The sequence below is a fragment of the Saccopteryx bilineata genome, chromosome 5 (assembly GCF_036850765.1).
Source record: "Saccopteryx bilineata isolate mSacBil1 chromosome 5, mSacBil1_pri_phased_curated, whole genome shotgun sequence".
Lineage (NCBI taxonomy): Eukaryota > Metazoa > Chordata > Mammalia > Chiroptera > Emballonuridae > Saccopteryx > Saccopteryx bilineata.
Genome location: NC_089494.1, coordinates 124,392,853 through 124,419,473, shown reverse-complemented (window position 1 = coordinate 124,419,473; position 26,621 = coordinate 124,392,853). Strand labels below are relative to the sequence as shown.

Here is a 26,621-nt window from a genome sequence, read left to right as displayed (position 1 = left end):
CTGGTCAAGGCACATATGGGAGTTGATGCTTCCAGCTCCTCCCCACCTTCTCTCTCCTCTCTCTCTCCCTTCTCTCTCCCTCTAAAATGAATAAATAAAATAAGAATGGTCAGGGCCTAGTATGGGCCCTTATTTGTAGGGCATAGTCCAGAAATAGTGTATGAAGCGACCCCACATCTATGAGGATTTTAATCATTCACAGGAGTCATGTTTGCCATGCCCTTGCTGTCCTACTGGTATGAGGTTAGAGGTTACGGATCCTTTTTTCCTTCGTATTCCATCTTCTTCATTTACAAATGACTTAAGTTATGAAGGCAGTTTAAAAGTGATAAGTCACATAACATTAAATAGTCTAAATTTCAAATCCTCTAAAGCTGGTGTTTGTATATTCCAGGAATAGCCCAGAAGAGCTTGTCTTGCTCGGAGGAATTCAGGGAACTGATGAACTTGCCTACATTTGGAGCCAGAAACTTGAAACAACATTTAGCCAAAGCCAAGTCATCAGGTAGATTTAGCTTGTACCTGCTTAGCGTTCATACCTGAGTCCCCACTGCCTCTGAGAAACCTTTCAGTCTGTGACTTGTGTTTTAGGGATAATGGGGACCCTGAAACCTGCTTTTCAGTCAATTTCGGCCTCAGCCCTCCTAAAGCAACAGAGGCAGCATATGTTGGAGATGAGGAAAAAGAAATCAGAAGAAATCAAGAAACAGTAAGAGTAACATTTACTATCCTATGGATTAGTCACCTCAGGAATCCTCTTCATAGATTTACAAAATTAGATTTTGAATGGCTGGCTACCTTTTCAATTTTGAAAGTATTAAAATAATGTTAACATAACCTAAATAGATAGCATTTAAAGTTACACACTTCTGACTTAAAAATGTTAGTGAATCCTGAGACCAAGTGTTGCAGGTTATTGTCATTAATATCACTGTGGAAGAGAAAGGAATGACATCTGAAAAGAGTTTGGGGAAAACAAAGCACATATTGACCTGTTTGGCTCCTGTCTCTTAATTTGTCACAATTAGATTTTTAATTACAAGCTGAGCCATTGGATAGACTGCAGTTATTCAGGTAAATGATAAAAACGAGGCACCGGAAATAGCTATTTTAGAGGCAAAATCAAGTGGAAATGGATATGAAAGGTAAATGAAGCAAAAAAAAATATTTTTTTACTTTAATTTTTTTATTTTTTAATTACAGTTGACATATTATATTAATTTCAGGTGTACAACTCATTGTTTAATTGACTGATTATCCCAGAGATTCTTGAGCTCTAGTTATCTGAATCATATTACTTATAGGTGTTTATATATGTTATATAGCTGCTTCCTATAGGCCTTTAACATGTACCAAGCACCATGGTATGCACTGTATTAATAGTGTCTCATTTGGTCCTTAACAATAATCTGCAAAGTACTGATGGGATGTCTTTAGAGGTGTTTATCGTGTGCCAACAGATGATATATGGACATAAAAATATATATGGAGTTGTGGACCTTGTGGGAAATTAAAGTTCCTGTCAGTTTAACGGCATTATAATTTTTAGTTTTCAGAATTTTGCTGAACAAGTAAAACATACCTTTGGGCAGGTTGTGATAGGCAGTTTACAAACTGGGTCTGGAGCTGGCAAGAGTGGGTGTGTGGTAGTGAAAAGAATGCTGGCCTGGGATTACCTGGTACTAATCCAGAGCCTGTCACTGTGAGCAATTCAGTCTTGGGCCTCACTTTCTTAATCTGTAAGGTGAGAGCTTCGGACTATATAATTTCTGAGATTTGTTGTTTTTAAATAGCCCTCAAAACCATATATAAAGTAATCACCATGTGAATTGTAGAGCCCTTCTGTTAAGTACTTCCAAATTTATCACATGAGTTATCTCTTCCCAGTAGAGTAAACTAAAATACAGAGAGATGGTTCCAGCCAGTTTGCTCAGTGGATAGAGCATCAGCCCAGCATGTGGACATTGTGGGTTTGATTCCTGGTCAGGGCACATATGAGAAGTAACCATCTGCTTCTTTTCCTCTCCCTCTTGCCTTCTTTCTCTCTTCCCCTCCTGCAGCCAATGACTCGATTGTTCAAGTGTTGGCCCCAGGCACTGAAGATAGCTCAGTTAATTCAAGCATCAGCCCCAGACAACAGTTGCCATGTGGATCCCAGTCAGGGTGCATGCAAGAATCTGTCTATTTCCCTGCCTCTCACTTAAAAAATAAATAAATAAAAATAAAATAAAAGTACAGAGAGATTTAGTGAATTCCTAATGTCTTAGACAAACCAGAGTTCGTAGCTCAACTTCAGGGCTATGTTTCATTGACAGCACCCACTGGGAAGCCACTTGATAAAAATAGTAATCAGTTCTAAATTGGTAAAACAGTTTTTTCAATGCAAAATCAGTCAACTTGAAGTTAGTGAAACCAGCATTCTTCCTATTGCATGCTAATCTGAATTATTAACCAAAGAGGGGAAATCATTTTACTGACCTAGTATGTATCAGCTGGTGACTTACCTGCAGTCTCTTAGTCTGTTATTTTGTGATTGCATAGTTAGTGACTGCATATTTCTTTAAAGATTTTTGCAAAGTTCAAATGAGGTCACGAGCCCAGCTGTGCCATCGTCTTCTGGACAGCCACGTTTTCGGTCTCCAGCAAGAGGAGCAGAGTTCCCCAGGCTAGAAGGAACCCCAGCCGCACAGGCGCCCAGGCTGGGGCGAGGCATCTCAGAAGGAGATGATGTTCTCTTTTTTGATGAGTCACCACCTCCAAAACCAAAACTAAGTGCTTTAGCAGAAGCCAAAAAGGTAACTGGTATTTGTTCTCTTCAGTGTTTGAGTTTGCTTTCCTTAAGATATACCTGGTCTTTGACACTTTATATGATATATGCCTGTGATCAGGAATGACAGACACCTAATAGCTATTTTCTGATTATGATAATTAGAGTCAACAAAATTTTAAATGATAATGGTATCAGTATAATGCCATTAAAATAGTCCAAGAAAATTAGCCATTATCTCTACACTTTTTTGTCAGGCTGAAGATAGCCTAGAGCAGGCGTGGCCAACATAGGGCCTTTGTGCCGGATCCAGCCTGCGTAATGAGTTTATGCAGCCCGCGATTAAATTTTTTAATATTCTTGGCACGACACTCTGTGGAAATGAAATAAGTGGTACTTTTAAATCATTATACATAAACTACGATATCTTCAGTAATCTTCAGCTCAACTTATATTTGTGAACAAACTTTTTCTTTAATGAATCTAAAAGTACAAGATCAAGATTGAGTGATTTACATTTGGAGGCTGTTTTAAGAATAGCTACAAGTATAGAGCCAGATGTTAAAAAAATAATAGGCGATGCAAAGTGCCTCAACACGTCACATTAGTTCTTTTATTAATTTGTTGTACTAAATTACTTACATTTATTCCTAAACAAATTACATAATAAAATTTTCTTTACTTAAATGAATCATTTTGTATTTAACATTTTTTAATTTTAATATTTTGTCCGGCCCATGAAAAAAGTTTTCTTTCTAATCTGGCCGGGGGGCAAAAACTGTTGGCCACACTTGGCCTAGACCCTACAACAGTGGTCCCCAACCTGTTTTGGGCCACGGACCAGTTTAATGTCAGAAAATATTTTCACGGACCGGCCTTTAGGGTGGGACGGATAAATGCACAAAATAAAATTATGCAACCAGTGTATAAACTATGGTATTTTTAAATATAATTGTTGAACTTACGAGACAAGCGCCAAGAGTGAATCTTAGATGTAACAGGGAATCTGGTCATTTTTTAAAAATAAAACATTGTTTAGACTTAAATATAAATAAAACGGAAATAATGTAAGTTATTTATTTCTCTGCAGACCGGTACCAAATGGCCCATGGACCGGTACCAGTCCGCGGCCCGGGGGTTGGGGACCACTGCCCTAGAAGCAGTTTCTTTCACAACTGGAGATGCTGGCATTAGGGGGAAATTCTTGGAATTGTTGAGGCAAGACTGTACAATTTCTTTCAAAGAGTCCTTTGAAAGAAATCTTATACAGGCCTGACCAGGCAGTGGTGCAGTGGATAGAGCGTTGGACTGGGATGTGGAGGACCCATGTTCAAGACCCTGTGGTTGCCACCTTGAGCGTGGGCTCATCTGGTTTGAGCAAGGCTCACCAGCTTGAGCCCTGAGTTGCTGACTCGAGCAAGGGATCACTTGGTCTGCTGTGCCCCCCCCCCCAGGCAAGGCACATATGAGAAAGCAATCAATGAACAACTAAGGAGCTGCAACAAAGAATTGATGTTTCTCATCTCTCCCTTCCTGTTTGTCTGTCCCTCTCTCTGACTCTGTCTCTGTCACACATACACACACACAAAATCTTATACAGAAGACCAGTCTGTAGACACAAAATCCAAGTTGCTCTGATTGAAGTAGAGTTGGGAAGTCTTAGAACCCCACTACTCAGCATGCTCCACAACTTCCCTTCCTGTGTCAGGAGCTGTTTTCTCTTTGCTCCGGTAGCAGCAGTTGTATAACCACATGGAAGGCCAAGGCAAGCTACAAACCAAAGCCGTACCTACAGTAATCAGAACTGCACCTCTTCGTCACTGTTATGCTACCTGTGATCAGTACGTACCTGCTGTTTTCTCTGTCCAGGTGCATGCTTTCCATGCCGTTTAATTTCATTCACAGAACCCAAAAAGACAGAGAAAGGCTCTCATTGCCTTTTTATACATGCAGAAACTGAGGCTGAACAATTAAGTAACTAGGGTTGCAAACCAGTAAGTAGCAGAACTGGAATTCTATCCTAATATTGTCTGATTCTAAAACAAACTCCCAAAATGTTTATGTGGTTACTCTATGGATCTAGAGGCCTACAAACCAGCTGATGTTAAACATGATATTTAAATAAGCTGAAACTTTATTTATGAAATTATAGGTTTGTTTCCCATGCTTTTCAATTTTAACAGCTGTAATAATACTAAAATAAAATGAAGCTACTTTTTGCCAATTTATATTTGAGAGCAGCCTGAATTCATTGGTTTCTAAACTGGAAAGGAGAACAGAGCAGCAGATGCCTCTCTCATTTTATATTTATACCTCCCTCTCTTCTCTTTCTTCTAGGTAGCTGCTATAAACAAATTAAGGGCAAAAGGCCAAGTTCTTTCAAAAACAGATCCAAACAGGATTAAAAAGAAGCAAAATGACCCCCAGGATGTCTTGGAAGTAAAGGAACGTGTAGAAAAGAACACATTTTCTTCTCAAGGTACTGCAGATGTCAAAGTTCATGGTAGAAAAGAGAAACTGTTTACGACAGAGAAAGCCACAGCCAGTGTCCCTGATAATCAAGTCATTATTCTACTTCCATTTACTCCTACGTAGAATACCTAAATAGAATTTTCACAACCGAAACTATTTGTTTTTCTGTAATTGCATTAAATTGAAATCACACAGTGTGGAAACTAGGAAAGGAGTCCTCACTGGACCCTTGTGCCTGTATGTTAGTGTAAAGGTTTACTTTGAAATCACTGGATCTTTGTGCCTGTATGTTAGTATAAAGGTTTACTTTGAAAAAAAGAGAATTTCTTTGTTTAGAATTACCCTATTTTTATTTTTAAAATTCGGAAGTTGGCAATGTCATTTTAACATCAATTTGTAAAGAGGGTATATTCTGTTATCTTTTATCATAATCAGCTCCTTTAAAGTAGAAAAGAGATTCTAATTCAGTGGTCAAATCTGCTACCTCCCATATTCTAGTTTCTACTTCTCAGCTCACAGCTTAAGAGCCTTCCTCTGCTGATGCCTTGTGGGGTGAGTTAAGTTTGAAGGACCCGGTGTGCAGAGACAGAAAGGACTGAGTTAAGGGAGTACAGTTTTCTGACAATCGTGGTCAGGCTGCTCTGGCTCATGCCATTTTTTCCTGCTCTAGTTGAGGATGAACTGGAGCCAGCCAGGAAAAAAAGGAAAGAACAGCTGGCCTACCTGGACTCTAAGGAATTTCAGAACATTCTAAAAGCAAAATCAAGGCACACCGGGACTCTAAAGGAGGTGAGACTTCAAAGCTGGTGAGCTGTCCTTCAGACTCAGTGTGCTGTTGTGGGGCCCAGGGTTTGTGTTTTCACCTCAGGACGTAGCTGTATGGCAGTTTGAGTTTACTTTAAAGAACAAGAATAATTGCAAAAGATTTTAGTTTTGCCTTTGCCCTTACATTGAAGAATATCACTTAACATTATTTAACTAGACTTCAGTTCCTTATAAAAATTTCTATATGTAGTTATTGCTGTGAATGTAACATTTATATGGCTCATCACTCTCTACTATTTTCTGCCTTTCCAATGTGAGAGGGATTTTTCTTTTCAAATTTTTTTTTCCAAGTGAGAGGAGGGAAGATAGACAGACTCCTGCATGCACTCCAACCAGGATCCACCAGACAACCCTATCTAGAGCCAATGCTCTGCCTATCTGGGACCGTGCTTGCAACCAAGCCTGGTTTTCTTTTAGTGCCTGAGGTGGAGGCTCCATGGAGCCATTCTGAGCACCTGGGGTTGATGAGCTCAAACCAATTGAGCCATGCCTATGGGAGGAAAAGGGAGAGAGAGAGAAAAGGAGAGGCAGAGAAGCAGATGGGCACTTCTCTGTACCCTGACCAGGAATCAAACCCAGGACTTCCACATACTGAACCAGCACCATACCACTGAGCCAATCAGCCAGGGCCTCAAATGCATAAATCAGTAGTTTAACAACACTCCCAGGGCTCCTTTTCAATGACAGGTATTTTGTTATTCTCTTATTATCCTGAAATAAAGTTTATGATATAATCAATCACCTAACTAGTTCAGTTATGGTATATTGAAAATGTTAATATTCTATTAACTGTAATGTAAAAATGAAAAGGGAGAATATATTAAAAATAAGTATTTTAGCCCTGGCTGGTTGGCTCAGTGGTAGAGTGTTGGCCCAGCATGTGGAAGTCCCGGGTTCGATTCTCAGCCAGGGCAGACGGGAGAAGCGCCCATCTGCTTCTCCATTCCTCTCCCTCTCCTTCCTCTCTATCTCTCTTCCCCTCCCACAGCCAAGGCTCCATTGGAGCAGATGGCCTCGGTGCTGAGGATGCCTTCATGGCCTCCACTCAGGCACTAGAATGGCTCCAGCTGCAACAGAGCAATGCCCCAGATGGGCAGAGCATCACCCCCTGGTGGGCATGCGGGGTGGATCCCGGTCGGGCACATGCGGGAGTCTGTCTGCTTCCCACCGCTTCTCAAAAATACCAAAAAAAAATAATAAGTATTTTATTTTGTAAACACATGGACACAACTACCCTAAAAAAAATAGTGAAGTAGTCAGAGTGTTGGATTTATAAGTTTTTGTATATATTTGAGACAGATAGAAAAGAGGACTCATGGAGATGTGTTTTCTTGGTAGCTTAAATACGATGGGCCTATTTATTTCAAAATGTGATATTTTTTTTAACAGGAATAATCTTGGGAAACTTTTGAAGACACCAAGGTGCAGTTGTCTCTCCGTATACACAGGAGTTGTCTAGTTGCACTCTTAGAATATTCAGTGTATATTAAAATCATGCACAAATATTGTGGTGTTATATAGAAAGTGGTTAGGTTCTGAGGTTATGATTAGGTTTTTATCTACATGTCCCAAAGAACATTCAGAAAAATCCTTTGTTGTATGGGAACTGTTCTGTGCATTGCAGATGGTGTAGCAGCCTTGGCCTCTGCCAGTAGCAAGGGTAGCGATGGAGATAACAAAACAAGGGCCTCCCACAGATTTTCAAGCAGTCCTCTGGGGGTAGTGTCATCCCCTTTTGTGCCAGTAGTCTGAATGATCTGCTTTTCTTTTGATAATTAAATGACCAACGAGAAGGTTATATATCATATCTTTTTATTGGACTTGAGATCAGGAGAATTACTCAAATGACTATAGAACTGAGCTTCTCTTCTTTTGTGGCACCAAAGGCCCTAGGTCCTTGTGTCTTGTATAACTGCACTAACTCCAGACCTGTGACCATACTCTACTGTAGACGTCTCGCTGCCCTCATATCTCCTCCTTGTTCCAAATGACCAGGGTTGCTCCTAGCAAGTGCTTTGTTTGGATAAGAGACTAGAATGGACTGGGTTGTCATTGCTGGGGAGGCACTGAATACCTTCTATAGCTGGAATCTGTATTGGGGTAGGAGTTATTCCTTTCTGTGTGCATTTGACATGGTGACACTGTTGGGAATGGTAGTATTTAATGTTTTAAAACTTGTGTCTCCTTATGGTCATTTTTTGGTTTGCATTTACCACATTATTATTGTGTCCTCATTGACGGAAAGCTTGTCTCTTTAGTTCTATTATTGTACTGTTGTCTGAGTGTATGTTGGATTTGGTACACAGTTTCTACTCCTTGTCATTTCAGGCTGAGGCTGAGCTGCAGGAACTCTATTTTGAGCCACTTGTGAAAAAAGAACAAATGGAAGAACATATGAGAAGCATCAAAGAAGTGAAATGTCAAGTGGTGACATGCAAGACAGTGAGTACAGGAAGACACTCTGCCCTATTTTGTGCTGTTGTGACTCAGCAGAACATGGAGAACCTTTGGGATGTGGAGCTATATCTTGTGACCAGAGTCCTGCTTAGGTCACTGCTTACACTAGCCCAGGATCTGGCTTCAGCCCACCCTGTCCAGTGTGCTCTGGTGGGGGAATATTTGTAGTGAGATTTTTCTCTCCTTTGACCTCTGTTCACAGTTCTGCAAATGAGCCTCTAACATCTCTTCCCGTTTGCCCATTGGACCCAAGTTATTAGTCTTTCTCAAGGGTTTAGCACACCTCAGTTCACAGCCTCTGGGACCTTGCTTGAACTACTTGATCTGGGATCTCATGATAAGACCAACTACTGTTGTCTGTTTCTACTCAGGCTTAAACCACTAAACTGAATCCCAAAATATAAGGTCTACCGGAAAGTTCTGTCCGTTTCTATCACAAGTTTTGACACGTAAGCATATGTTTATTTGGCGCATGTGTGCCTCTCTATTTTTATCACTTAATGTATACATACTTACGTAGCAAATTAACTAAAAATTAACAAAGTTGATTCACGTTAGTCTTATGTGTGAAGCCATCGTGTGCCCATGGCTACTGATAAAGTTCATTTACACCACTGTAATTTTTACGAATTTCAACAAGAAAGAAATGCTCCAGAAGCATGTCTGTCGCATCCACCATATTCCCCAGACTTAGCACCCTCCGACTATCACTTGTTTTTGTCCTTACAAAATTTTTTGAAAGGCAAAAAATTCAAAAATGAAGAAGATACCAAACAAGCACTGGTTCAATTTTTTGCATCAAAAGATAAAACATTTTTCAAAAATGGGATATACAAATTGCCCTCATGCTGGCAAGAAATCATTAATAATAATGGCAATTATGTTATTTAATAAAGTTTATTGATGGTAAGAAAAATTTGTATTTTGTTTTATTCCAAAAACGGACAGAACTTTCTGGTAGACCTTATAGTATGAATTGCATTATTGTCTGTGTTTGCAGAATTTTTATCCTAAGTCTGTTAGAAAATAATAAATTTTCTATTCTTTAACATTGCTTTAAAAATGGCTCCCAAAAAAGCTCTTGCTGAGCACTATTCCTTCCATTACCACTCATTTTATACCTGCCTGGCTGGTCACCCTTGTATTTGCATAGAAGAGGATAAAGAGGCTTAGCTTACCAAGTACAGTTTTTTCTGTCTTTATTCTTTTTAAAACTTTAGATTCTCCTTTACATTTAGGGAGCAGCCCTGGAGCAGCTACAACCAAAAGGGCTTCCTTGAGTGAGGTCAGCCCCTGGAGAATGAGTGAAGGTCTTCCAGGCTCACATGACAGCGTTAGCCCGACGATGTGGCAGCCTGAGGAGAAAGCTGGCGTGTTAGTTGCCTGTTACTGCTCTAACAAATGACTGCTGATGTGGTGGCTTAAAACAGCACAAATTTATTATCTTACAGTTCTGTGGGTCAGACGTCTTGTGAGTCTGGCTGGGCTCAAATCCAGCTGTCCTCAAGGGTCATGTTCCTTTCTGGAGGCTCCAGGATAGAAACCATCTCCTTGCCTTTCTTGGCTTCTCAGTTTCACTCATATTCTGAGTTGGTGACCCCTTCCTCCCTCTTGCAAGCCAGCAAAGGCAGGTTGAGCCCTCTCAGCGTCACTTGACCTCTTCCCCTTTGTCCCACTTCCACTTTTAAGGACAACTTATGATTTCTTGGGGCTCACTCATGTGTTCCAGGATAATCTCCCTGTCTTAGAACCAACTAATTAGCCCTGGACAGATAGCTCATCCCAAAACGCAGAGGTGACTGGTTCGATCCCCGATCAGGGCACATACAGGAACAGCTCAATGTTATGTCTCTCTCTCTATTTCTTTCTTTCTCTACTTTCCTCTCTTGCTGAAAACAGTTTTTAAGAAAAGAAAAGAGAAAACTAGCTACCTTAATGCTGACATACTCACAGGCTCCAGGGAATAGACTGTCCATTTGGGGGAGGAGAGCATTGCCCTGCCCACCACTGCCGGCACATCACTCTGCTCTGTGGTTGCAGAGGCTGCCCGAGTCGGGAGTTGTTTATCTGGACTCAGTGTGATGAACAGAATTTAACACCACACTGTCCCAGCACCTTTTTCAGGCTTCCCCCACTGTTTCTTAGTCTCTTTGTTCATTTTAAGAATCAAAATTTTAAACAAATTATTTAATTAATATTTCTGTCTTGGTTTTTCTACTTAAAAAAATAGTAGTAGTAATAAGCTCATATCCTTTTCAGAGGCCTCAGAAGAGCGAACGTGCTTGATGAGCTTCCTAAATGGCCTTGTGCTTCAGTGTCCTGTAACTAGGGCATTGTGCTGCCTCGGTACAGCCCTGCCTGGGCTGCTCAGCGCTCTCCAGGAGTCTTCTTCCTCTGACCTTCTGTTGTCTTGATGTCACAGCAGATTTTGTACTTCCATGGGGCAAACATGAGAAAAAGTGGTATCAGTATGAGGGACCCAAGAAATCACATGGCTCGCAGCAGCTGGAAGGCAGGGTGGTCACCCACTAGCAAGCCACCTGGGTCATGACGAGAGAACAGGCTGCTGTCATAATAGCTAGCTGGTTTCTCCTTCAGAGCTCTTTACCGGACTGATGTGGGTCCTGTTGGTTTCATACAGTGTGCCTACACCCACTTCAAACCTTCGGAGACCTGCGTCGTTGAGCAACATGACTACCATTGGCACGACGGCACGAAAAGGTTTTTCAAATGTCCCTGTGGAAGCAGATGTATCTCCCTTGACAGGCTCCCCAAAAAACATTGCAGGTATGAGAACTGCCTGGGGTTACTTGTTTCATTTAGACCTTCCTGAACTCTTTATTCAATTCCCACATGATACTGTTCCATTGGAACATTGGACAGTCCTTTGTGAGAGTCAAGCCTTATTTCTGTGCCCTGTCCTCTTCACTGCTTTATTCCCAGTACTTAGCATACTGCTTGGCGCATAGCAGGTCCTCAGGAATGTTTATTGACTAACTGAATGGAGTGTGAATACGCTGGGTTCATAGTGTTTAATTTCCAAGGACAGTGGTCTGTCGCAGGGGTTAGGTTCCAGAACCCCCGTGACAGGCGGAAATCCGAGAAGTAGCAACCTTATATTTATTTTATTACTTATATATATTTTAAGGTTTTATTATTTCAATTTAATATTTTTTAATGTTTTAATTAAATTTTTATATTGGTTTCAATTTTTTTAGGCTAGAAAATGCTTACTTTACCACAAAAATAATTAAAATAATAAATATGTAAAAATACCTATATACCACAAAACCCCACAATATAGCGAAAAATCTGCCATACAAAATTAGATATCTATAATTTGAAAATCCACGATACAGTGAGACTGCGAAAAATGAACCGCAATATGGCGAGAGACAACTGTATATAGGATTGTTTTTAGCTATTATTTTTGTCATTAAATTCTAATTTTATTCTTAAAAGACATAATTTTTATGATATTGATCCTTTGGAATTTGAGGCAATTTCAAAATCACCTTCGGTCTTCCCAAGAATGTCTCACCAGGATAGTCTCACTACTATTTAGCTTGCTTGTTTGGTTTTGGGCATTTTTTGCTTCCTGAAACTAATACTTGACTCTCACTTCAAGTTTTCCCAGGATTGATTTAGGGGAAGGGGGACCCAAACCTCACACTAGTTTATCACTCTGTCAGGAGCTGATTTGTGAATTGTTCAGCCTAGATAATTGTTTTAAGCTTTGTGATTATTGATATTTGACTTCTCCCCAAATTATTGTGACAGCGGCTTCTGTAAAACATTTCAGTATCAGAAAAATTCTGTTCATTAAGGATAAACAGTTTAGTACAACTCCCAAATGGAAGAGCAAGGTGCCGTTTTGGCGTCTGGGCAGCACTGTAATTTTTGTAAGAACAGCTGCTTTCTCTTGTCAATTCTTTTTTTTTTTTTTTTGTATTTTTCTGAAGCTGGAAACGGGGAGAGACAGTCAGACAGACTCCCGCATGCGCCTGACCGGGATCCACCCGGCACGCCCACCAGGGGCAACGAACGCTCTGTCCACCAGGGGGCGATGCTCTGCCCCTCCAGGGCGTCACTCTGCTGCGACCAGAGCCACTCTATCGCCTGGGGCAGAGGCCAAGGAGCCATCCCCAGCGCCCAGGCCATCTTTGCTCCAATGGAGCCTTGGCTGCGGGAGGGGAAGAGAGAGACAGAGAGGAAGGACGGGGGGGGGGGGGGGGGGGGGGGGGGGGTTGGAGAAGCAAATGGGCGCTTCTCCTATGTGCCCTGGCCGGAAATCGAACCCTGGTCCCCCACACGCCAGGCTGACGCTCTACCACTGAGCCAACCGGCCAGGGCCGTCAATTCTTGAGCTAGAGCGGAAGTGAGCAAACTTTTCTGTACAGGCCAGAGAGTAAATAGATTAGGCAAGACTACTTTCGGGGATCATTTTTATAGTTCGTAAATACATTAGGTTTCGCAGGCTGCATGGCCTGTTTCCCAACAACTCGGCTTTGCTGTTGAAGCATGAAAGCAGCCATAAGCAATAAATACAGAAACAAATTGAGATAGTTGTGTTCAAATACAACTTTAAACACATGCAGGCAGGATTTGGCCCATGGGTTGCATTATATTTTTTGCCTACCCCTAACTAGAACAGTAATTTTTTAAATATTGTCATTGATCTAGTAGGCTGCAAACGTTCTCTCAGTAGATACTGAGTGGGTCTCTAGCAGGGGAAAGTAATAGAGAGGCTCAAGTTTCAGGCCACCAGCATGCTGACTCTCGGCAGGAGGAGAGTCTAATTTTGTTTTGTATTGGTCTCAGCCTATGAATAACCAGCGTTATGGCTGGACCAGCCCTAGTAGTTTTTCCTATGATTGCCAGATACCCTTCAGCTATAACCAACAGGGAACTCTGAAAAGATACAGGTTTATTACTTATGAGACCTGGAAATTACACAATATACTTGGGGCCACACAGCGAGGTCCCTGGAGAGAGCCTGGAGCCAGAGTACACTGGCGTGGGGTTCTGCTTTTATTGGGGTTAAGGCCTAGGGCTTCCAAGGCTTGCTCCTTATTACATATGAGGGGGGATTTAAAACACACGAAGAAAGAACAAGTAGTCCTGTGGCTGATGATGTGTTTATTGAGTTAGCATCTTTGAAGTGGCTTCCTCTTTGAAATGGGTGCCTCAGCAGTCAACGCTTTAGTAAGGCACTGGCAGTTCAAAAAAGAAAACAGACGACAAACACCAGGACTGACACTACAAAACTAGATAGGGAAGAAGAATGAGGCAGGTAGAGCAGTCCTCTATGCCAGTGGCCCCCAACCCCCCGGGCCATGGACCGGTACCGGTCCATGGGCCATTTGGTACCGGTCTGCAGCGAAAGAATAAATAACTTACGTTATTTCCATTTTATTTATATTTAAGTCTGAATGGTGTTTTATTTTTTTTAAGTGATCAGATTCCCCCTGTTACATCCGTCTAAGACTCACTCTTGATGCTTGTCTCGGTCACGTGATACATTTATCCGTCCCACCCTAAAGGCTGGTCCGTGAAAATATTTTCTGACATTAAACCAGTCCGTGGCCCAAAAAGGGTTGGGGACCAGTGCTCTATGCCCCACATTCTCTCGGATCTACAGGTCAGACTTACTTCCAGGTCTTTCCTGTGTTTTTCTGTTTCTTCCTTCCCGAGTTACGGTAACTTTGCAGAAAATAAGCATTCCCCATAGTAACCACATCCCTTCTCAGGTGAGACTCACTCACCAAGGTAGAAAAGGTGAATAAGCATCTCTAGACCCTTTGAATAATAAGAGAAAGTAAATGTGTTTGGGTTATGAAAAAGGAGAAAAGATTATTCAGACCGGTAGGAAGAGTAATTCTTTTTTATCCCAACCTTTTAGTTTCAGAAAAAGAGAAAAGTTGGGCAAGACTTAAGCTAGCTTCCTAAATCTGAGTTTCATCCCAGTTATCAATCGTCAGTAGGAACCAAGGTTGCATTCATCACCTGCCAAGAGCACAACTCTGTTATGCTCATTAGAAATTCTATTTCTTATGTATCTGGCTGTTACAGAGTTGAAGACCATTTCTCAAATCATTGGAATATTTTCAGTAGCATTTGAGCATAGCCTGTAATATGACTGTCATATGATTACATATGATCAGCTTTTGCTTGAATGGGGGACACTCTTCTGGGTCTGCATGTGTTGGGCCTCTCACTGCCAAGTAAGTCTCCTTTTTTCTGTTTCAGTAACTGTGGCCTCTTCAAATGGGAACGGGACGGAATGCTAAAGGTATGGTCTTCGCAGGGTGAGACTAATTTTAGTGACCATGCAAATAATGTTGACTCATTTCTTATTAAACTATTTTCATTTTTCTAGGAAAAGATGGGCCCAAAGATAGGAGGAGAAACTCTGTTACCTAGAGGAGAAGAACATGCCAAATTTCTGAATAGCCTTAAATAGCACTGACTTCATACAGATATTCACAACCTACATTGCTTCTTCTGGCTCTAGGAAAGCAAGGACTGGTTCTGTGTGGCCCGTGTTTCTCATTGACACAATCAAAACAAATACATGTTAAGCCTACAAGCTTTGCCTTGTACCTCCTTCCATTGTGCTGATATGACGCCACATTTTACATTGACCCTTACGTGGAAAATCCATTATCTTCTGTGTACATAATACTGATGGCTGTGTTCACACAAATTTTTTGCCCAAAACCTGGAGGATAAATTGAGATCTGTGTTTCTGCTTCTCTTGGGTTATAGGGTGTGCAGTGTTGCTTCTTTATCACAATAAGATGCTAGTGTTTCTATAGACACAGAGGCAAAAGAATTAATTTAGCTCACCCCAGATAAGTTGCTTAACTTCTGGGCTTTAGTTTCCTTATCTGTAAAATGAGGAAAGTGGGACTAATTGATCTTGAAATGTGTCTTTTAGCACTCAAATTCTACAAATAAATTTTTTTTATCTAGATAATTATGATCACTCCCCTTGATATAATTTAGATGTACTGATGTTATAAGCGAGGTTCCTTCTTTTCTGTTTTCTTGGGGGTGGGGGGGGTGTTTGTTTGTTTTTATTAAGTCACTAAACCTTACCTGGCATTGCAAGTCATATCTGAATGGCTTTCTGTTCACACACAATATTATAGAACTTTGAATGGAAATACCTAAAAATTTTATGATTCCAAAATATGGCTTGAAGAAACTGAAACCTGTAACCAAAATGAATGCAGCATTTGAGAAGCTATGAAGCATGACTGAAAAACAAACACCCCTTAAAGAATGGAGTTTGGAACTTGCACATATACTTTATTATACTTCGCGGCCCAGGAAATTACCATGAAGCGCCCATCTGCTTCTCCACCCCTCCCCCTCTCCTCTCTCTCTTTCTCTCTCTCTCTCTCTCTCTCTCTCTCTCTCTCTCTTCCCCTCCACAGCCAAGGCTCCACTGGAGCAAAGTTTGCCCTGGTGCTGAGGATGGCTCTGTGGCCTTTGCCTCAGGCGCTAGAACGGCTCTGATTGCGGCAGAGCAACGCCCCAGATGGGCAGAGCATCGCCCCCTGGTGGGCATGCCGGGTGGATCCCGGTCCAGCGCATGCGGGAGTCTGTCTGACTGCCTCCCCATTTCCAGCTTCAGAAAAAAAAAAAAAAAATCCTATTTAGGAGATTCGACTACCTACGTAACCTGACTTTCCATACGCCGTTTGACCCAAGTGAAGGCTGATATTACCTAAAGATTGGATAAATTGGTAGGATTACGATACTGGGATTTAAGCTCTGAAATTAGTTTTCCCCATGATGGTGTCATGGTAGAAATGTAACAATTATGAGAGATGTCATGTGAGATGTTTGATTTACAATAGATGTGTAAATGCTAGAAATAAAATTCACGAACCTTAGATTTCATCAGACTCTGATCTATATGAGGAAACGGTACTGTGTCTGACCCTTGTGTTTCCCCCTAAGGTCTATCCTAATTGTATTTTTAGGCTACCTTCCTTTCCAGGAAGTATTGTGTTTTTAATTTTTTTAACAAAAAATAAAGTGTTTAATTCTTAATAAGAACCAAAAGGACTTGAAACTTATTTTTAATGGCTCACTTAGAGTAGATATTTGTCTCATAAACGTAAAACAGGACTATGTATTTGAAGTAGGTCACAACAAGCAGCTGCCAAGAACTTGAACTCCAGGTTGCTCTTTGAGTGTTTCCCTTTTTATTTTTTTAAATTTTACTTAGAAAATTTAACGGGGTGACATTATTCATGTTTCAGGTAAACATTTCTATAGCATTTGAACTGTTGATTGTGTTGTGTGCCCATCACCCAAAGTTGTCATTTTCCATCACCATGTATTTGTCCCCCTTATATCCCCCACCCACCCACTGTTAACCACTTTATTTTTTTATCTATGTCCATGAGTCTCAATTTTATGATTTACTTATTTCACTCAGTATAATGTTCTTAGTGTCCATTCATGTCATGAATGGCAATATGTCATCACTTCCTATGGCTGAGTAGTAGTATTCCATTGTATATATGTACCACATCTTTTTTATCCAACCCTCTTTCAAGGAACACTTGGGTTGTTTCCATGTCTTGGCCATTGAATAATGCTGCAGTGAACATGGGGGTGCATGTGTCTTTGCATACCAATGTATTTGTTTTTTGGGTACTTAGTAGGATTGCCAGGTCATACAATAGTTCTATTCTTTTTAAGAACCACCATACTGTCTTCCATAATGGCTGTACCAGTTTACATTCCCACCAGCAGTAAGTGAGGGTTCCTTTTTCTCCACAGCCTCTCCAACACTTGTTATTACCTGTCTTGTTGGTTATAGCCAATCAAACAGATGTGAGGTGGTATCTATATCATTGTAGTTTTGATTCGCATTTCTCTAATAGCGCAGATGAGCACTTTTTCATATATCTATTGGCCATTTGTATGCCTTGGGAGAAGTGTCTGTTCAGGTTATCTATTTGATCTCTCATTTTGTCTAATAATTAAAATTTTAGTTTTTTCTCATTGATTTGCAAAAGGTTCATAATTCTTCTCCATAGCTACTACGCTGGTCATTGGAAGCATTGATCTTCATGCATGCAGAACCTAAGTGGTAACTTAGGAACTCAATTTTTATATTCTCTAGAAATCTGACATTCAAGAGAAAATGGACCACACCAACTGGCCGATCCAATGCTTTCAGGTTCCAAATAAAAAGAAGGGTAACAAGGCCATGCCAAAGGAAAAGAACATGAAAGAAAGAACTAAGCTTTGATGAACACTATAAGGGAAATAATCGTCAAATACTTAGTCAAGAAATATTTACTGGGTGTCTACTACATTCCAGGCACTCTGTCAAATGCCAAAGAATTAGCCCTCCTAGACCTTACATGCTTAAACATGGCAAATAATTAACATGTAACAGTATAGTATCATAGTTTCTGTTTTTGATACATGCTCTGAAAGCATTCATGAAGACCAAAGGGGGGCCTTGTCCAGGGAGCTCAGTTCATTAGAGCATCGTTCTGATATGCCAAGGTTGCAGGTTTAATCCCTCATCAGGTTACATATAAAATCAACTAATGAATGCATAAATAAATGGAACAAATGATGTTTCTCTCCCTCTAAAAAAAATCAATCAACAAAAAGACTAAAGGGACAGGGAAGTTGGAGAAGATTGTATTTTACATAAGAAGTCAAGTTGGGCCATTTGAAGTTAATAACATTAAAGCAGAGATTTACACAGAATGAAAACAGCGAATTCATTTCATCTTAGAAGAAATAGCAAGTGAAAAATCAAAAATCCCTGACCCAGGAATGAGCTCAATGAGATTGGGTACATCTAGGCCAGGGATGAAATTGAAGAGAACAGTGGAAGGAAAGAGATAAGAAAACTCGAGTTTGTGTCATCAGGCCAGGGCAGTGGTCGGCAAACTGCTGCTCTCAAGCCACATGCAGCTCTGGCTCCTTGAGTGTGGCTCTTCCACAAAACTTGTGCGAGAATGCGATTCATGCACGAGTTGAGTGAGCATGTGGCTCCCCTTTCCCCTCCCCCCTCCCCCTTCCCCCCTTTCCCCTTCTCCCCTCCCCCTTCTCCCTTTTCTTTCCCCTTCTCCTTTCCAAGGTAATCACAGCCTCAACTTGTACATTCTTCATTTTCAGGTGGAGAAAACAAGGCCCAGAAAGGTTGGGAACCACAAAGTACCTTTTTTTTTCCCTGCAGTGGTTGGCAAACCTTAGCTGTGGAGCCATATGCTCACTCAACTGGTGCCTCCCCTGCGCTGTTTATTCTGCAGGGCGTTTCTGTGGGGCCTCTCCCAGTCACCTGACCGGCCAAGGCCCCGCGTGTGGGGATACCACAATGTGGTATTTTCTTTTTTTTTTTTTTTTGTATTTTTCTGAAGTTGGAAATGGGGAGGCAGTCAGACAGACTCCCACATGCGCCCCACCAGGATCCACCTGGCGTGCCCACCAGGAGGCAATGCTCTGCCCATCCGGGGGGTGTCTCCGTTGCAACCAGAGCCATTCTAGTGCCTGAGGCAGATGCCATAAAACCATCCTCAGCGTCGGGGCCAACTTTGCTCCAATGGAGCCTTGGCTGCGGGGAGGGGGGGGGAGGGGGAGGGAGACAGAGAGGAAGGAGAGGGGGAGGGGTGGAGAAGCAGATGGGCGCTTCTCCTGTGTGTCCTGGCCAGGAATCAAACCTGGGACTCCTGCACGCCAGGCCAACGCTCTACCACTGAGCCAATCGGCCAGGGCCGGTATTTTCTGATAGAGCCACACTCAAGGGGCCAAACAGCCTGGGTTTGCCGACCACTGAAAAGAAGCAGTTAATAGAGATTTGAATATACTCTGACCTGAAAGGAATTCATACATGATATAACTGAGCTAGGAAGAACAAGCAACCTATCAATAGGATTGCATTTTGGGGTCATGAATAATTTTGTTGTTAGGAACTATTTTTGTTGTAATGAATATAAAATCCAAAACATTCAGTTTCTTCTGTTTATTTTGTGTATGTTGACTTTACATGCTAAAGCCTATTAAAATTTTAAAATCTATTTTTCTGCTGCTTTAGTGCATATTTTAGTATATGTTTTCCAAATAACGCAAATGCATCAAAGAAAATAATAAAATCTGTGATTAAATGAGAGATGTCGGAAAAGAAATTTATAAGGATATGCTGATATTATTAACATATTTTGTGAGAGGCGGTATTAGTATTTTTTTTTTGAGGACATATTTTTTCAAAAAAAAGTATTCATTATTTTTTAAAAAGGTCTAAACAAAACTTTTCCAACTAGAATGCAGAAATTGTGAGAAAGCTTTTTTAGGAGGGCAGTGTTTCTCTTCAGATTAACGAAAGTATTTTCATACTGGTAAAAAGAGACACTGTTTTGAAGAAAACTTTAGACACAGCTTTCGTAGCTTACAAGTGTTGCTGTAGTGCTTTTTTTTCTATTCTTCTCTTGCCATTTTAGGAGAGCCTCTAGAGCTCCCCCTTGCGAGTTCTTACCAGTGGAAACTGTCAGTATTGGACCTGTAGATTTGGCTTTACTCTTAATTTTCGCTTTTTGACAACAAAAATATCGCATGACCTTGATTATAAGTTGATTTTTCCTACTCTGAAAACATTTGGGTCTGAATTTCATACTCAAAATGTGAAGATGCAGTAGCACTGGGTGGAGCCATATCCTGTGCTGGAGGAGTCTGTGCAAACCTGTGTCCTGCCGATGCACCCCGTGCTGGTCTGCAGCACCCCGCACCCTACTTATCCCAGTTCTGAGTCTTTTTGAGCACAGAAAACAAACGCTCCAATTCGGCATAATTGGTAATCTCTAAAATCACTGTAAGGTTAGAATGAGATCCCAGTACTTATTTGTCCAGTGATCCAAAACAAAATGATTTTTAGATGGTGAAAAGGAAAACCAATGCTGCTATTTAAAAAGAAGAAAACAACACCTTGACTGCCTCTCAGATGTCAGTACTTATTCTGGACATCTTCAAAGGCTTTTCTTTATAGTGTTTTTACTGCTGTTTGTATCAGCTCAGCTGCTACTTCAATGATTTTTCCCTTTCACTCTCCATTTATCTTTGATTGATTGATTGATTGATTTAAATACTTTTACTCTAAAAAGTGAAAGGTAAAAGCAGAGCTATAGCAGGTGAGTCAGTACCGACAAAACAAGTGTTCCTGCTGGGGTCAGAAGGGACTTCTGAAACTTCAGCGTAGATGGAAAGATAAGACATGGCTCTTTTTCAAAATTTCCTTTTTAAAATTTTGGTCTCATAAATTTTTCCATCAAGTTTGATATTATGAAATAGTCATCCAGGCCCTGGCCAGTTGCTCAGTGGTAGAGCGTCAGCCTGGCATGCAGGAGTCCCGGGTTCGATTCCCGGCCAGGGCACACAGGAGAGGAGCCCATCTGCTTCTCCACCCCTCCCCCTCTCCTTCCTCTCTGTCTCTTTCTTCCCCTCCCGCAGCCAAGGCTCCATTGAAGCAAAGTTTGCCCAGGCGCTGAGGATGGCTCTGTGGCCTCTGCCTCAGGTGCTAGAATGACTCTGGTTGCAACAGAGCGACGCCCCAGATGGGCAGAGCATCACCCCCTGGTGGGCGTGCCGGGTGGATCCTGGTCGGGCGCATGCGGGAGTCTGTCAGACTGCCTCCCCATTTCCAACTTCAGAAAAATACAAAAAAAAAAAAATAGTCATCCAGAATATTTAAAAAATCAAAACAGACATAAAATAGCAAGTCTTAATTTAAGCTTTTAAAGCACATAAACATTCAGTTCAAAGATACAAATGGTTTTATGCCAGGCTACCTAGGAGTAGAAAATGTTTTAGTCACACGAATAACTTTTCAAATCAAAAGTGTTCTTATTAAATTTAAAGCTCAAAATAGTTTCTTTAATCATATTTTGTTTCCAAGGATACAGGAAAAATAAAGAATTTCAGCTTTATCAGTGCTGTAAAAAAGTTTAGAAGCAGAATTGAAAGAAATTTGATAGATCATTACAAGTATTTTTTGAAATAGTTTGTAGGATTATTAGTCTATGAACACATTTCTACCAGTAACCTAATGTTTTATGTATTATCTAATTCTTGTGAAATACTTTCTTACATATAATATGTAAGGTATTTTTCCCCCCCAGGAAAGAAGGAAGGGGCCGTAGCCACAAAGTGTAGAATAATAAAAGGCTTTATTGAGTACAGAGCGCTTCCCGTTCGACGAGGTTCCCTGGCCCCGAGGGGACATGGAGGCCAGGGAAGTCTCAAGGGTGACCCGTGTGAGAGATATTTAAAGGGTACCTAGGGTGGTCGAGCTAATATGACGTGGTGAAATCTCACTAGCTGACGGAGGTGTCACTCTTTTCCAAAGGGCTCCTGGGAAGTTTCTTTTGGCACACTTGGTTGTGGGCGGTCCTAGCCAAAGTTCCCAGGCCTGAGTTCCCCACGTGACCTTCCCCCATTGCCCACCACCCTACATTCTGGTCTTTTGTGTTAATTAGGGGCCCCGCTTATTCCTTTGGCTACTTCCTGCTCATTAGGGGCATCGTGGGGAAGGGGAGATCGAAAGGTGGTGGCTTTGAGGGGAGTTGGGAGGAACATTTGTTTGGCTGTGACTGGAAAAACTTTGCGGATGTGGTTCTGTAAGAATTTTTTAAAAAGAGGAGTAATAGGAGGATTTGCAGGGTCCATCTTTTTGGTGAGCTGGAGATGGGTTCCAAACTGCTAGCGATCCTGCATGGGAGCAAGCTTGATGTGAGAAACATGGTTAGAAATGAGGGTAGTATTGATTATGTGGGAACCCTTGGTACTGAGGAATGGTCGGAGTAAGTGGGAAGATGCTGTTAGTTGGATAGTGGCTTTGAGACTGTGTAGAATGTCTCGACCCAGAAGGGGTACAGGGCACGAAGGCATAACTAAGAAGGAGTGCAAAAAAGGGGATTCCATTCAAACTGCATGTCAGGTGGTGTGCAAAGGGGAAAAGAAGGGGTCCCATCCATTCCCATAATCGAGACCTGTGAGGGAATTAGAGGTCCAGAGTGTGAGTGTGATGGCAAAACAGAGAAGGTAGCCCTCATGTCCACAAGAAATGAGATGGACTTACCCACTCGTTGCAGCATACCCTGGGTTCTCCGAGTCCAGGCTGTATCCTAGGAGTTTGAGCGATGCACCCACCTGGCTGGCTTGGCCTCCCATTCAGGTGGCTTGTCCTCCACGTAGTGGCGCTGAGGAAAAGCCTGTTGCCCAAAGGGGCAATTACTCCAACAGTGACCGGGTTGCTTGTAGTCAGGGCAGGGCTCAGTGGGCAGCCACGGGCAGGAGCCCTGCTGGGACCAGTGACCCTGCTTGCCACACTTAAAGCAAGCTGCTGGTAGGGATCTTTTTTGTGGCTTGGACTTGGATCAGGCACTTCCTGTGCCTTGCTCCTGTTGCTCTGTCAGCCTCAGGGCTGCCACAAGAGTCTGGGTTTGGAGCATTACCTTCTGCTGCATGTGAGCCTGGCGAACAGCCTTGGCCTTTTTCTACTAGCCACGATTATTGAAAATTTTAAATGCCATGGTCACAGGTCCCATATAGGGGTCTGGGGGTTAGGATAAAAGGAGGGGGGCTCCTGGGAATCTCGGCACCCAGATCCTGCCAGAAACGCTGGAGCCGGAGGCAGGACAAGGCCAGGCCTTCCTTAAGAAAATTGGGGTTGGGCATCCTGCAAACCGGTGTAAGGGCCAATGGCAGGCTAAGAATGGCCTGACAGAGGAGGGGCTTAAGAACACAGTGGAGAAGGGAGGGGCCCCTGGCCAGCAGGGGAGGAGAAAGAGACTGATATTTGCAGGTGAATGAGAAACAGGATCCTGCGAAGGGAGGGGGCTTTCCGGAGGGAAGAGACTCGAGTGGCAAAGGTCTGTAGAGGGACCAGAGAGAAGTCCAGAGAAAGGGGCGCCCCCGGGGGTCAGGCAGGAGGGGGAGAGAGTTGGGGGTTGGGCAAAGAAGAAAAGATTTGGAGTGGAGGGTTTAGGTGAAGTTTGACCAAAAAAAGGGCCTGCGTGATAAAACAGGCGGCACAGGGATTAGGACAGGAGCGCAAATAACTGGAAGCCCTGAATGTAAGGGATCTCCAGTCAGGTTCCAGCTTTTTTGGCGATAAATTGGTGAGGGTGTTAAAACCGAAAGTCCCTTCAAGAGGCTAATCCCATAGGTTCTGTGGCCTGGCCACAGTGGAGAAGAAGAACAGTTTCTTCTGCTTTAGGGTGGGAGATTCCTGTGCCCCCACGGCCGCCCTCAGTCCTCGGAGTGGTCAGAGTTGAGAACTGGCGTTCCAAAACTCAAGCTCTGGCCAGGGACAGATAACGAAAGTGGATGTACTCAGTACGTCTCTATGGGCACACGCACTTGGAATGGAAAGAGGTCCCTGACGGAGCTGGTTTCCGGACAGGGAGTCTTGGCGGAAAGAACTGAGGGGAAGGCTGGAGGCAGGGGACTTACCGCACCGTGCACCGAAGTGGGTGAAAGGTTGGAGATCCTGGTTCTTTCTCGGAGGGGAAAGGAAGAGGAGCGGTCCTTGTGGACTTCAACTCCTCCCAGGTTTTTGGCACCAAAATGTAAGGTATTTTTCCCCGCCAAGAAAGAAGGAAGAGGCCATAGCCATGAAATGTGGAATAATAAAAGGCTTTATTGAGTACAGAATGCTTCCCATCTGACGAGGTTCCCTGGCCCCAAGGGGACATGGAGGCCAGGGAAATCACAAGTGGTGACCCGCGTGAGAGATATTTAAAGGGTACCTAGGGTGGTCGATCTAATATGACGTGGTGAAATCTCACTAGCTGACGGAGGTGTCACTCTTTTCCAAAGGGCTCCTGGGAAGTTTCTTTTGGCACGCTTGGTTGTGGGCAGTCCTAGCCAAAGTTCCCAAGCCTGAGTTCCCCACATGACCTTCCCCCATTGCCCACCACCCTACATAACATACAATCAAAGTAAAAACAAAGTCAGTTTTAAAATGTATCCAATGTAAATATTAAAATGTATATCTCAATCCCTGTAAGTTGTGATATTACTCTGTAGGTAAATGTGAAACTGTTTGATAAACCTATGTTAGTACTTTCTTAAGTCATATAGGTATGTGTAGATAAAGAGATATATACAACTTCTATGTATTCATATTTATTTATCAAAGACAGTTGCAAAAAAAAAGAGTTGCATTATGTGTATGTATAATAGGATTAATAAATATCTGTAAAATTAATAAACTAAGATCTTAAATGAACCAAGTCTAGGTAAAAATAGTCATCAAAAATTGTAGGCCCTGCCCTGGCCGGTTGGCTCAGCGGTAGAGCGTCGGCCTGGCGTGCGGAGGACCTGGGTTCGATTCCCGGCCAGGGCACACAGGAGAAGCGCCCATTTGCTTCTCCACCCCCGCCCCCTCCTTCCTCTCTGTCTCTCTCTTCCCCTCCCGCAGCCAAGGCTCCATTGGAGCAAAGATGGCCCGGGCGCTGGGGATGGCTCCTTGGCCTCTACCCCAGGTACTAGAGTGGCTCTGGTCGCCGCAGTGCGACGCCGCGGAGGGGCAGAGCATCGCCCCCTGGTGGGAAGAGCGTCGCCCTTGGTGGGCGTGCTGGGTGGATCCCGGTTGGGCGCATGCAGGAGTGTCTGACTGTCTCTCCCCGTTTCCAGCTTCAGAAAAATAAAAAAAATAAAAAAAAATTGTAGGCCCTGGCCGGTTGGCTCAGCGGTAGAGCGTCGGCTTGGCGTGCAGGAGTTCCGGGTTCGATTCCCGGCCAGGGCACACAGGAGAAGCGCCCATCTGCTTCTCCACCCCTCCCCCTCTCCTTCCTCTCTCTCTCTTCCCCTCCTGCAGCCAAGGCTCCATTGGAGCAAAGATGGCCCGGGCACTGAGGATGGCTCTGTGGCCTCTGCCTCAGGTGCTAGAATGGCTCTGGATGGAACAGAGCGACGCCCCAGATGGGCAGAGCATCGTCCCCTGGTGGGCATGCCGGTTGGATCCCAGTTGGGCGCATGCGGGAGTCTGTCTGACTACCTCCCCGTTTCCAGCTTCGGAAAAATGAAAAGAAAAAAAAAATTGTAGTCTTGCTCATGTTCTCTAAGAAAGTTTAATCACAATTCGTCATCCAAACCAATCAATAAATTTTATTCTTGATATAGTTTTGGAAGCCTGTTGCAGAGATGCCTTATGTAGCATTAGAACAGACATGAAAGATGCCTTATTACTGAAAAGCAGATGATGAAATAGTATTATAAGTATCACATTAAAGATCAGGTAATATTACATAACACTAGCAACATGTTCTTATTAGTTTAATGTATCAATATCTAAATTTTGAATTTCTGTGGCTCAGCTAAAATCCTCTGAGACCTTGAGCTCTTAGCCTGTTCTGCACCTGCAGGTCAAGAGCGGTTGGAACGCTACTAACAGCGATGGCCCTTCCGGCAGGTCATTGAAATGCAGAGCCACACAGGTCAAATAGCTGCCCTGTCTGTGAGGAAATATACACCTGTAACAACCCTTTAAAACTGATGCTTGTCCCATTTTCTAAAAAAAATGAGGATTGGAATATGTAATACATATATAAATATATAGTCACCCTTTCAAAATAGGGACTATGTAATAATGACATAACTAAAAACTCGTTGGCATTTATTCTTTTATAGTCAAAGCCTTTTGTTATTGATACTCTGATATTTTGAAACAAAACAGTTCGAAGTATAATGCATTTCATTTGTGTAGGTGCTGTAGAATGTACTTGTGCCACATCAAGCTTCCTTAAATATCAAATTATAGAACATATATTCACAGAAACTAAATCTTGAATATTTCATTTGACTAATTTTATATGTGTGAATGCTACATAGATCTTAAGTTTAGAAAATTTTGCAAAAACGCATCACAATAAAGTTTTATTTTTGCCCCCTAGATAATATTTATTTTCCAAAGACAATATGTATTTTATATTACCCACTGACACAGTCAGGCTGTGTGATCTGTGCTTCCGTTTTAGACAGAAGAGCTGGAGAAGCAGTTAGTCTTTGCCAATGCAGAGCTGACTGAGGCACGGACAGAACATGACCGGTTCAGCCAGGA

General features: G+C 42.4%; 1 protein-coding gene across 1 annotated transcript in view; it reads left to right on the top strand.

The window, feature by feature from the left end:
- Positions 1-16,480, top strand: part of MCM10 (minichromosome maintenance 10 replication initiation factor) — a 42,637-nt gene extending 26,157 nt beyond the window's left edge. Inside the window, exons 12-20 of the mRNA XM_066233869.1 lie at positions 395-505; positions 592-709; positions 2,567-2,795; positions 5,105-5,246; positions 5,910-6,028; positions 8,393-8,506; positions 11,163-11,308; positions 14,771-14,813; positions 14,901-16,480. Of these exons, the coding sequence (XP_066089966.1) occupies positions 395-505; positions 592-709; positions 2,567-2,795; positions 5,105-5,246; positions 5,910-6,028; positions 8,393-8,506; positions 11,163-11,308; positions 14,771-14,813; positions 14,901-14,984 (1,106 nt within the window). The 3' untranslated portion in view covers positions 14,985-16,480. The remainder of the gene's footprint in view (positions 1-394; positions 506-591; positions 710-2,566; positions 2,796-5,104; positions 5,247-5,909; positions 6,029-8,392; positions 8,507-11,162; positions 11,309-14,770; positions 14,814-14,900) is intronic.
- Positions 16,481-26,621: the final 10,141 nt, after the last annotated feature.